The following is a 12525-nucleotide window of genomic DNA, read 5'->3' as shown; positions in this document are numbered from 1 at the left end:
GCCCATTGTCAGAGATTAGTAATTATTCTTTTTTTCTGTTGAAACTGGATGAGATCTCTGTATTTCTCTCAACCCAACTCTCCAGGAAATAATTACTGTTTGATTGTTCTGGGGTTTGATATGAAAGTTTCTTGTGAAATTTGCTGTGTGTTTCCACGTATCAAAGGTTTTCATGTACTACAACATGATCATTCTCACTATAATTATTTTCTTTGAATTTTGTGATTAAAGTTATTTTGCTAAGTTAAGATAAACATGTATTTGTTGTTTATATCAAATAAGTTAAAAAAGGTTATACCTTAGAGTTATACTTAGAAATATAAGTGCTATAAGTGAGAGCTATAATTTAATATTTTTCTAGGTCTTCTATAAAATCTATTCTGATCTTATTTGGCAAGCTGAGATCTTCCCAACCCGTGGATTGAACCTGGGTCTTCTGCATTGCAGGTGGATTCTTTACCTTCTGAGCCACTAGGAAGCCTGAGTAAGGAAATGCCGGTCATTTAAACAGTCTGTTAGTAGTCTGAATGAAGACTGACTTTATAGTTAGAAGTGAAGAGCATATTTAAACAAAGACTGGCATCACACATTAGAAGAGGAAAGAAAAGGCCTTTGCTTAGAAAATAAATAATCCTCATCAAAATGCAAAAATAAGGAAAGAATTTGTACTACTTCAGCAGGAAAGTCATTGTCTTTCCATTTGGCTATTTAAATGTTATGATGAGGAGATAGGGCTCTAGGGAATGGATGGTTGCGGAGTCCATGAAGGGACCTGTAATCAGAGTGATCCGACTCAGACGAGGAGGAGTGATGTATCCCTTTATGTGGGTGACCACTGAGTATAGTTACTGACCTTGTGATGCAAAGAACCACCACACAGATGACGGCAATCTGAATCGTTCCAATCACAGCTGCGATTAAGACGTACTGAAATCGGACAGGGCCAGGAACAACGTACAGTACACTGTAATCCTTTTTCTCGCAGTGTTGCCCAGTATAACCAGCATCACACCTGGAATAAATGATAGCGTCCAGTTACCTAAAGCTGCTGTGCTCATTTTTATAGTTGGCCCATGGCCATTTCTCTTCATTTTGAAATTAGGGCCTTTTGTTTCCTTTTCCTGCCTTTAAAAAATAGTACTTTGTAGACTTGTTTCTCAAATACTTATTTTCATTAAGGTATCTTTGTGTTTTTTATTTCAAAGATAGGTGGTTTCTTTTTATACTTATAATAATAGAGTTTGAAGATAGGAGGGTTGGTAGATGATAGTGATAGTATAGGGGGATGATAGAAGCCCAGGAATAACTGTTCTTTCTATTTTTTTCAGGTGAGCTTTACATTTTATTTAACTTGCTCTTTAATTAACCTAAGTCAACATAATTACTTGGGGAAAGGCTTATTCCTGATGACATGAGTATAAAAAATAGTGCTATTTATTTATTTTTTGGATAAAGCATTCTCTATTGAACAGTTAGAATGTGTTAAAACATATGTTAGGGGCAGAGGTACGGCAAGACTGATTTCTTTAATTTACTGGTCATAAAGTTGTCTGCTTATGTTAGAGAGTTAAATTTCAGTAGTAAAAAGGTAATTACAATGTAGGCAGTAAGGTTTAGCAAAACAAGCCCATGTGTAGTCATCTGAGAATGAAGACTGCCTCTCTGTCACTCAGCCCCCATCAGAAAGCTCAGGTAGATGTGCTAGAATCAGCAGTTGACCATGAAATGAGGAAACAGCTCACATGAGAAGAACACTAGTGGGGATCAACTGTCATTGACTTTGTGCAACTATTTCAGTATCTCACTTTGAATGTCTCATAACTATATCCTAGGATCTGTGGTTTCTGCATCAGAAGGATTTAATAACGACAGCTCTGCTGGGAATGACAGAACAGCAGGAGCCGCTCCTCAGTCTGCCCGACTCTGCTGGAAGGCAGGTGCTCATGTGCTCAGTGAAGGAAAATATGAAAGGAAGACAGATCTTGAGAAAAAGAGAGAGAGAGGAAGGAAGGAAGAAAGAAGGATAAGAAGAAGAAAAAGAAGAAGGAGGGGAAAGAGATGAAAAGGGGAGGGGGAGAAGGGAGGGAAGAGAAAAAGAGAGTGACACTCCTTTCCCTGTATAGCAAGATGCAACCTATTTCACCATTTGCCACTCGTATATGCCATTATTTTGGAAAAGATGACCTACCCAAAGCAACCATGTTATCTGACTTAGAGTGAGGCCTCATCCAGTCATTTGAGAAATATTTGTCAAGTCTCTAATCTGTGCCAAGCACTGCTCTGCATCCATGGGAAAGAGTGGTGAATGAACCAGAGGAGGCCGTGACTTTAAGGAACTTGTAATGCCCAAGGTACAATTTAAAATTCTACCAGCAGAGTGTATATAATGATGTGTTACATAGTACTTGGGTATGGAAGGTACACATATATTGTTTTCTTGTGTGTGTGTGTGTAGGAGAGGCAGAAAAAAGAGTGGCTGCTGATCACCCACTCAGGCAGATGCCATCCAGAATTTAGTTTCTATATTTTTACTTTATGCATTTAAAAGTTAAAGGGTGAAATCCTTACCTGCAAGATGGCTCCTGCATATTGATAGAATGTTCACACTTCCCGTGCATGCAGAAGCCATTGTAGTGTTCTGGGCAAGGGATGTGGTGTTCTCTGGCACTTTCTTCTAATTTGTTAGCATTCTCTGTGAATACAGATAAAAGCAACATCCCCTGTAAATACTTTCTTAGCCTCGTAAGATCAACCAGGATATTAAGAAGCAAAGCTACAGTAGGCAAAAATATTTAAAAGGGCAAGAATTAAAAGGCCATACTTCAGAAGAAAGGCGGAGAAAGAACTGAAAGATGTCTTTCAATTGTGTTTCGAGATGAAACTGCAAAATTACCCAGTGCTTTTCATGCTTTTATGTAATTTCCTACATCTTTAAGAGCCAGTAATGTTTCTATGAGTTGTCAGACAGCTTTAACTTTTCTTGTGTAGAGACAGTACATTGATCATAAAATAATTCAGGAAGAAATATCCTATTTTGTGAATTTCAGAACCCCGCATAATGTCCCTAAAAGTAAATTGCTGCAGTGCCTTGACACTCTCTCCATGGGGGAGCTTAAAAGTTAAAATATGGCCGTGTTCAATTGTTAAACAGAAGTTTTCCAAACCAAATGCAAATTTCAACAAATGTATTCTTTCAGGCTTTTTTCATCTACAGTGAACATGAATTTTCCTAGCACCCGCACATTTTCTTATTGCCTAAATAATGCTATTGAAAGAGCAAACGTTATTTCAGAATCACTTATATAGATCCTAACACAGTATTTCTAAATGCTGTGAGTATATTCTAATTCATAATATTTGGCCTATGTTTACAATGTCATGTGAAACTTAAACTTATGATAAAGAAAAAACTTCTGTTCTAAAATGAACCCTTTCCTCTGTCATTAAACCTTGTTTTCTCATGTTTCTATAAAGATAGTAAATATTTTTCCTGACCTTTGTTAGTTTAAATACATTTGCTTCCCGTTTGTAATACCATCTATAAGCAGTCTTTTGATTCTTTACATGTTCGTTTTATAATGTAAAGTTTTGCCTTTTTTGAGTTTCTTCTATAATCTGAGACCTGATATACTTTAAGATTCTTGCCTAAAGTATGAGAAATGTAAGTCTCTTGACTTTTCACTTCCCTGGTGGTCCAGTGGTTAAGACTTCAAGCTTCCAATGCAAGGGGCACAGGTTTGATCCCTGTTCAGGGAGCTAAGATCCCACATGCCATGTTGCATGGCCCCCAAAGTATAAAAATAATAATGCTTTTCAGGACCGCAGTAATTGGTCAGCAGTATGGGTTTTTCCAGCGATGGAAGATTGAGAATAAATTACTATTTTTATGAAACAGATTACCTCCTACAATTTCTATACAGGGGTATAGCTTTTCTTTTATTATAGTGCATTCTTATAATTTTTTACTGTCCATCATGTGTGCATGCCAGGTCACTTCAGTCGAGTCTGACTCTTTGTGACTCCATGAACCTGCCAGGCTCCTCTGTCCATGGGATTCTCTAGGCAAGAACACTGGAGTGGGTTGCTGTGCCCTCCTCCAGGGGATCTTCCCAACCTAGGGATCAAACCTGGGTCTTCTGCGGCTCAGGCACTGCAGGCAGATTCTTTACTGCTGAACCACTGGGGAAGCCCCTTACTGTCCATCACAGATGATTACTATATTCATCATGAGAAAAAAATGTTCCTTCAGTATTAGTGAAGTAGACAAATGTATTATTTATGTTTAAGCAGAGCTATAAAATACCTTTAAATTTTAATACCTAGGTTGTCATCTGAAAAATATTAAAGTTTGAAGTAAATTGTTAAATATGTTACATGCTTTCTTGAATAGGGATATTTGTACACATAGGTATGAGGGTAATATTTCAAATTGCATACCCAAAGAATAAAGGACTAATCATAAGGATGCTGAAGAGACTGGCGATGGCATTTCAACCATTCCTTTGTTTCACATCTGTGTCTCTTTACCTATTTAGGTGATCTTTTGTTTGCATTGTAATATTTCTACTTTGATAATTACTATTAAACTGCAAGAACCATTTTCATAGAAAAGACAAATATATAGAACTTTGTCTTCTGGTTTCTTCCATTCTTCCAAGTCACTATGGTGTTTTTGGTAACAAATAGTGCCTGCAGGAAGCAAATAACACCCAACCTGAAATGGATAGTGTGGAGTCAGATTTCCAATATGGGGGTATGTGACCAAAATGGAAGCAGGATGACTGCGGAATTTGGATCCACCTTGAGAGGGCTTGTGGTCATTCATGAAGCCATGGAGACTGGACTCATCCTGTGCCTTGGTCAGGAGGCAGTAAGCCAGAGTGGACAAACCGCACACCTGCTGCTGAAAGATGACTTTAGCAGTGGGGTTTGCCAGCCTCACTGCTGATGTAATGAACCAGCACTTATTTCCACTCTTATTTCTGGATCTTCTCCCCAGAACAAACTATTCAACCTTCTATTTAGTGTTCGTTAGTAACCCTTCAGTGCTTCCGCACACCTGCATGTCGGGGAGGTTTCTGTAACTTCCCTACAATCCACGTATATACTGTGATTTCAGTAGTTGTCTTTTTCAAACACATCTTATTAGGGCTATTTTATTTTTCCGTCAGTTGCAAAAGTAGAGATGAAGAAAAGAAGATCAAGATTTTCTTAACTCAGATCCATTTTTATTTATTTATTTAATTATTTAATTTTTTCATTTATTTTTATTGGTTGGAGGCTAATTACTTTACAATATTGTAGTGGTTTTTGTCACACATTGACATGAATCAGCCATGGATTTACATGTATTCCCCATCCCGATCCCCCCTCCCACCTCCCTCTCCACCCGATTCCTCTGGGTCTTCCCAGTGCACCAGGCCCGAGCACTTGTCTCATGCATCCAACCTGGGCTGGTGATCTGTTTCACCCTAGATAATATACATGTTTCGATGCTGTTCTCTCGAAACATCCCACCCTCGCCTTCTCCCACAGAGTCCCAAAGTCTGTTCTGTACATCTGTGTCTCTTTTTCTGTTTTGCATATAGGGTTATCGTTACCATCTTTCTAAATTCCATATATATGTGTTAGTATACTGTAATGGTGTTTATCTTTCTGGCTTACTTCACTCTGTATAATGGGCTCCAGTTTCATCCATCTCATTAGAACTGATTCAAATGAATTCTTTTTAACAGCTGAGTAATATTCCATGGTGTATATGTACCACAGCTTCCTTATCCATTCATCTGCTGATGGGCATCTAGGTTGCTTCCATGTCCTGGCTATTATAAACAGTGCTGCGATGAACATTGGGGTGCACGTGTCTCTTTCAGATTAACTCAGATCCATTTTTAAGGCTATTTTATTTTTAACTCTGTCCCTCACCCCATACTGTTTTTTGTTTTTTTTCTGAATTTGTACCATGTCCACAATTAGGAGCTGAAGTTTAAGGGCAAAATGAGAGCTTGTCTGAGTGGTATTGTTGCCTTACTGTAGTAAGAGCTGGATGTTTTCACAGAGTTCATTATCCAGACAGGATGATCAAGTGGGAGGGCAATAGTCTCCATCATAAAATCTGCTAATTAGTTTACACCATTCCTTATGAGCTTGGAGTGCTCTGTTATGCTGCTCATAGGATACTGTCAAATAAGAAAGTTAGATTGAAAATAAATGAGTAGAAGAAATGATCCCTGGGCAAGAAAATGAGGAATCATCAATATATGTCAACAAATTTATAGTCAACCCAAACAAGCAAACCAGTTGATTGAAAACCTGAATATATAACCACTTCTAGTAATGCAATAGACATGTTTCAGAAATGAGATTTGAGTGTATTAAGAAGAGTAGAAACGCAGAAATCTAATATACAAACCAAATGTGTGTATGAACCACAGTGGGCATTTGTGATCCTGATGTTTATGCATAGGTACTGAAGCAATAACAAAGCATTTAAAGATTTTAAATCATAGAAAAATGACACTTTGGAAGTCTGTATGTTTTCTCCAGTGGTTGATGATTTACGTATCAACTTTTCTCTTCTCCATTTAAAAAGAGATTTAATGTAAGGATTGTGCGCCTTCTTCTAGGAGAGCGAGTGATGATGCTAGAAACTTTTCATATCTTTGTTTAAAATCTTTGTCCAGTTTCTTGTTTTAAATGTTTACAAATGGTTTGTTCTGAATGAGATCCTGACTTCTTAAAGGAACAGTTTCTGGTATAATCTGAGTTACTTGCAGCAGAACTCATAGGGCTGTATGCCCATTGCTAGTAAGCATTCCAGTCAAGAGCTATAGAAGTAGGCTGCTTTAAAACAGAGCTACATGTATGGTTTCTGTCCTGATGCTTTCAGGGAAAGAGACACGGCAAGCTGAAGAGACAGAAGAAATGGTGAATGGCAAAACCTGGCTTTAATCACAAGTCTAGTAAGATAAGTCGACAGAAAGTGGACAGAGCCAGGCATAGCAATTCAGAGACTTCAATCAGTACAGCCCGGAGTAGGGTGTGTGTGCATGTGTTTTTCATTACCCCTACTTTCTTCCCCCAAAGTTAGAAACAAGATGTCATTCAGGAATTAATCTGTCAAAGCAAGACATTATCTACTAAGCAGAAATGTGACTGTAAAATTCAACTAAAACTATCCCAATGTCTGAAGGAAGGTGGATTCCCTTAGGATAAGGGTTAGAGCTTGGCAAAAGAAGCATCTGAATGTCAAGTTGTATCACCTGTTCCAGTGCTCTCAGGCTTCTGGGCCCTGAGAAGCCAACTTTAACTAGTAAACCCAGTCCCCAGCTGCAGATATGGCTGCACTAGACTGTTAGTGTCTGATGCTATGAAATATTCACTTAGTCAACAACCGAGTTCTCTTGTTTTGATGTTCTGCTTCCTAAACAGTCTTAAAATAACTGGACATTTATGCAGCCGACACACTGGGAATGGCTTTGACACTACCACCTGGCCATCTTATCCATTTGACAGTTATATATTTCATTGGAGTGAACTGATTGGTTCTGCGCTTCCATACATGTTAGGGGCACAAGTCACCTTGCTTCAGCCTACTGAATTCTGAGGGTTTGTAAGATCAAATTTTCTGCACCTAGAGGCTCAAGGACCAGACCCTATCCATGGTGCATCACAGTCTAGGAAGACTTTGGGGGCTGGTAAGATGATATTTGTCTAGAGATATTCCTATTTTGCTTTACTCAGGACTTTAAAAAAATGTATAATTTTTAAAATTTATTTTTGGCTGTGCTCGGTCTTTGTTGCCGCACAGGCATTTCTCTAGTTGTGGTGAGTACGGGCTACTCTCTACTTGCAGCGTGCAGGCTTCTCATTGCAGTGCTTTCTCATTTCGGAGCACTGGTTCTAGGTATGCGAGCTTCAGTAGTTGCGGTTCCCAGGTTCCAGAGCACAGGCTCAGTAGTTGTGGCACACTGGCTTTGTGCTCCGAGGCATGTGGGATCTCCCCAGACAGGGATCGAACCCACATCTCTTGCATTGGCAGGAGGATTCTTTACCACTGAACCACCAGGGAAGCCTCAGGACTTTCTTTAGAATATGGCTACAAAGTTTTTAGGCTCTCGATTCCCCAGGAGGAGTCTGATTCTGTGTAAGACTTTTAGAGTAAGTTGGAAAAATCCTAGAGATATCATCAGAATTTAGAGGATGCTTTAGGGAGGCAGATTTCCACTGCACATTTTTAAGCAACCAGAGCTGTTGAATAGGGGAAATGAGTTAAAGAGTGAAGTGGTGAGTTTGTGTGAAAATTTTTCAGATGTGTTACTATTTCTCAGATACTATAGAGTGTTAACGGTAGATTGGATTGTTTCAGACCTCTAGGTTCTTTGACTTTTAAGAGTAATATTTATTTGTAATATGAATATTTACTTGCAATAAATTACTAATATTAATATTTCTTGAAAAATATTATTTTCGATATCCTAGGAAAAGGAAGTAGAGAAATAAGGACATTATTTAGATAAGAAAATCACTTTGCCTAAATTATGGGGACATTTTACTATTTTAAAGGGTGTAAAATATCTTATTTAACTTATATGCAGAGTACATCATGAGAAACGCTGGGCTGGAAGAAGCACAAGCTGGAATCAAGATTGCCAGGAGAAATATCAATAACCTCAGATATGCAGATGATACCACCCTTATGGCAGAAAGTGAAGAGGAGCTAAAAAGCCTCTTGATGAAAGTGAAGGAGGAGAGTGAAAAAGTTGGCTTAAAGCTCAACATTCAGAAAACTAAGATCATGGCATCTGGTCCCATCACTTCATGGGAAATAGATGGGGAAACAGTGGAAACAATAACAGACTTTATTTTTGGGGGCTCCAAAATCACTGCAGATGGTGATTGCAGCCATGAAATTAAAAGACGCTTCCTCCTTGGAAGGAAAGTTATGACCAACCTAGATAGCATATTAAAAAGCAGAGACATTGCTTTGCCAACAAAGGTCCGTCTGGTCAAGGCTATGGTTTTTCCAGTGGTCATGTATGGATGTGAGAGTTGGACGGTGAAGATAGCTGAGTGCTGAAGAATTGATGCTTTTGAACTGTGGTGTTGGAGAAGACTCTTGAGAGTCCCTTGGACTGCAAGGTCATCCAACCAGTCCATCCTAAAGGAGATCAATCCTGGGTGTTCATTGGAAGGACTGATGTTGAAGCTGAAACTCCAATACTTTGGCCACCTCATGTGAAGAGTTGACTCATTGGAAAAGACCCTGATGCTGGTAGGGATTGGGGGCAGGAGGAGAAGGGGACGACAGAGGATGAGATGGCTGGATGGCATCACCAACTCGATGGACATGGGTTTGGGTGGACTCTGGGAGTTGGTGATAGGTAGGGAGGCCTGGCGTGCTGCGATTCATGAGGTCGCAAAGAGTCGGACACGACTGAGCGACTGAACTGAACTGAACTGAAGATATCTTAAATATTTACTATGTCTGTAATTCAGACATTCTAGCATAAAATGATCTTCACCACGTATTGTCTTCCTTGTGGGGAAAAAAATGTTGTGGCTCTTACTTCAGTTTTCAATGTCACGAATTATCTTGACAAATGGATGCATATGAATTGTACAATGTGTATTATTTTCTCAAGTCTCTTTTCCTGTGGGTACACAAAATGTGCCGCATTTTTCCAGAAAAATGAAATTTCCATTTTGGGTGTCTTTATTTAATACTTTTATTTTTCATATTTATAACAGTACAAGGAAACCCTAGCAACTTGAGATAGTCCTATACCTACACACCTGTTGTGATTACTTGATTTTATTCTTCTCTTGCTTACTGCCCTATTGCTAAAGAAGTTTAAAAATAGTTTTATTCAATCAACTAGAAAAATAAAAATTATCTTTTTTCCCATTATATTTATTTTGTGCCCAAGACAGGAAACAAATTATGAATTTAGAAGTAAAGGCATGATGGTCCCCTTGTTGATTAGAGTTGGTTTCAAAGAAGATATACAATTCTTATGATTTCCTGTCCTTATCTTATCAGGTATAAACATCTGAGGTGGCAGGAAAACCTCATAGCTAGCTTGAATTGCAATCGAACTTTTTTAAAGACCAGAAAAGCATTCCAATTGAACGGATTCTGAATGTAATGCAATCTGATTTCTTGCAACTTAACAAATTCTATAATAGCCTCACCTGCTGTCATAGTTTCTTCAAGGCACAGATGAGTAGATGAGAAGAGTCTCTCCTTTTTTAAGCCTCTAGGACAGTAAAATGAGAATGCTCTCTAAAAGTGACAGCTTAGCACAAGGGACATGGAGGCATGTAAGGACACAATCAATTCTAAAGTTTTGTCAAGAGCAGAGGCCCGGTCTAGGAATAACAGTATCATCAGCTATTTCATCTGTTAAAGATTTAGAAAAAATAACCTCAAAACAGAGATCACGTCTTTCAAGTGCTACATTTCTTCTGCAAGTTGAATATTATCCTATTTTTTCAGAAGAGTAATTGGAAATATTTTGATCCTAAAATTTGCTAATGAAGCAAAAATATGAGTTGGGAGCAGGATGGATGGGGATGCAGAGAAATTCTTTCTGATTGTACTGTTGATCAGGCACTAATATAAAATGTGAAATGTGATTATCTACATCATCACTTGGATATATAAAAATTCTTATTGGACATAAAATGAAAATGGAAGAAAACTAAGTTTCATGTTACTAGATTCTCAGGCAAGACCCTTAATGGCATTATTCAAGAATTGCTTGAATTTAAATCGGAAAAAGTATCAGTGTCTGAAATAGACATAGTAATTTGGGGACTGGAGTGAATGAAATGGAACAATACTGGATGATTATTTTCATGTGCTTTTATTATCTCAGTTTCTACTGGTAATGTACTTATATGGAGAAAAGCTGAGAAATCTATAAAATCCTGGGAAAGAAACTTGTATATATCATTTTAACTTATGACATCCAAATACAGTATTAACACATTTAAGAATTTGACATCACAAGTTTCATACTTGTGTCTAGCCAGAAATTCCCGACCTCGAAGATAAAAAAGGAAAAATAGAAGTTGTTTGTTATCGAGAGGAAAATAAGCATATCTTTAGCCATTTCTCTGTCTCTTGCCTTAAAATCGCCCTGCGTGGCTTCAGATGGCAGAGCCCTCCTGAGAGTGAAGAGTGCGTGCTACTGGGGGAACTACACTCTGCCTGTAATGGTCCTTTAACAAACTTCACCATTCAGTCAAAAGCCTATTAACGCTCAGCAAGTGGGTAACTCCTATAGGTTTAGAGGATTAAGCTTGAAGACCTTTTAAAAATATAGTATTTTATGGAACTTCCAATCTCTTCGACAACACTTCATAAACATCAGGCCTTGGGAAGAGGCAGGGATCTATGGTTCATTAGTCTCTCAGGAGTCCAGAGCTGGAGTTGCCTTAAGCTTATCTGGGGCAGTCTGTTTCAGCTTTCCCCACTGAGCTATTGCTGCAGCAATGCTGTTCTCTTCCAAGACAAAGTTTACTGTGAACCTCAGAGAAAGAAAGAATCCTGGGAAGCTATTTTACGTCAAGGATACTCTCCTCCCCCTTTTCTTTTGTCTTGAACTAAACCTAAGCATTTCTGGCCAAACTTATTGGCTCAGTGGCTAATCTGGGTGTCCCTTCTTCGTGAGCTTCTTGGGTGACAATGTTGAAAATGACAACACCAGTAACAGAGGGCTCAGATCCTATCCACATTTGCCTTCTGAGCTAAGTGAGTCAAGCTCTTTTTTTCCTTTATGGGCTGCATATGCAGCAAATGGATGAATAGTTGAGATAAACCTTCTCAGGTGACACCTTTGTTTTCCTGTGTGACTCTGAAATTATTAGCCAACAGAGAATGAGGAGGATTTATACTGGAGCTTTCACTGAAATAGCAGAAAATTGTAAGGATTTTTATAATGTAGATAAGAACCAAAAAATTGGTAATGTATTATATCAATATTTCTTAAATACCTACTATGTGTCTGGCACTGTGCTATGTACTATGTGTAATATATATCTATTGGTTGTTTCCAGATGATTTTGCTTGTTGTTTTCTAAGCACAGCCAAGAAAACAGATTCCCAAGACAGGATGATAAGTATATCTACAATTCCTGGAGAATCTACAACATGCCTAGCATTGTGTTAATACTTAACGTGACAAAAATACGTTCCTTAATATAGCCCTTCAAAGCAGATTTATAAAAATCTCATTTTATATAGATGATGAAACTGAAGGTCAAATAAGCTTCATTACTTGTCTCAGAAATTTACACAATTGATAAGCAGAATTGGCATCAAAACTAGGGCTCTTTCCAGTATAGCATGCAGACTGTGCATTTAAGAACTTATTAAAATACAGGACAACATCTGGCTTCCACATCTTATTTACTGTTTACTTTTTATAACTCCTGACTCTTTACCTCGCCTCGATCCCACTGATGCTTTGAAAAGCAATCTTTTATTTTTCTTCTTTCTACCATGGGAGAGATTTCTTG

At 38.2% G+C, this 12525-nt stretch overlaps 1 protein-coding gene and 1 non-coding gene across 2 annotated transcripts in view; one reads left to right on the top strand and one right to left on the bottom strand.

The window, feature by feature from the left end:
- The window catches only part of TMEFF2 (transmembrane protein with EGF like and two follistatin like domains 2), a 281659-nt gene that overhangs the window by 2406 nt on the left and 266728 nt on the right, over window positions 1-12525 (bottom strand). The window contains exons 8-9 of the mRNA XM_043910529.1: window positions 2569-2692; window positions 854-1012 (exon numbers count right to left, since the gene is read on the bottom strand). Coding sequence (XP_043766464.1) covers window positions 854-1012; window positions 2569-2692 — 283 coding nt within the window. The remainder of the gene's footprint in view (window positions 1-853; window positions 1013-2568; window positions 2693-12525) is intronic.
- On the top strand, window positions 3684-3756 carry TRNAW-CCA. The gene has a single exon. It is a non-coding gene; the product is annotated as a tRNA-Trp (tRNA).

The sequence above is a fragment of the Cervus elaphus genome, chromosome 8, assembly GCF_910594005.1.
Source record: "Cervus elaphus chromosome 8, mCerEla1.1, whole genome shotgun sequence".
Classification (NCBI taxonomy): domain Eukaryota; kingdom Metazoa; phylum Chordata; class Mammalia; order Artiodactyla; family Cervidae; genus Cervus; species Cervus elaphus.
The sequence above is the reverse complement of the archived record's forward strand: the minus strand, read 5'-3'. Positions and strand labels throughout refer to the sequence as shown.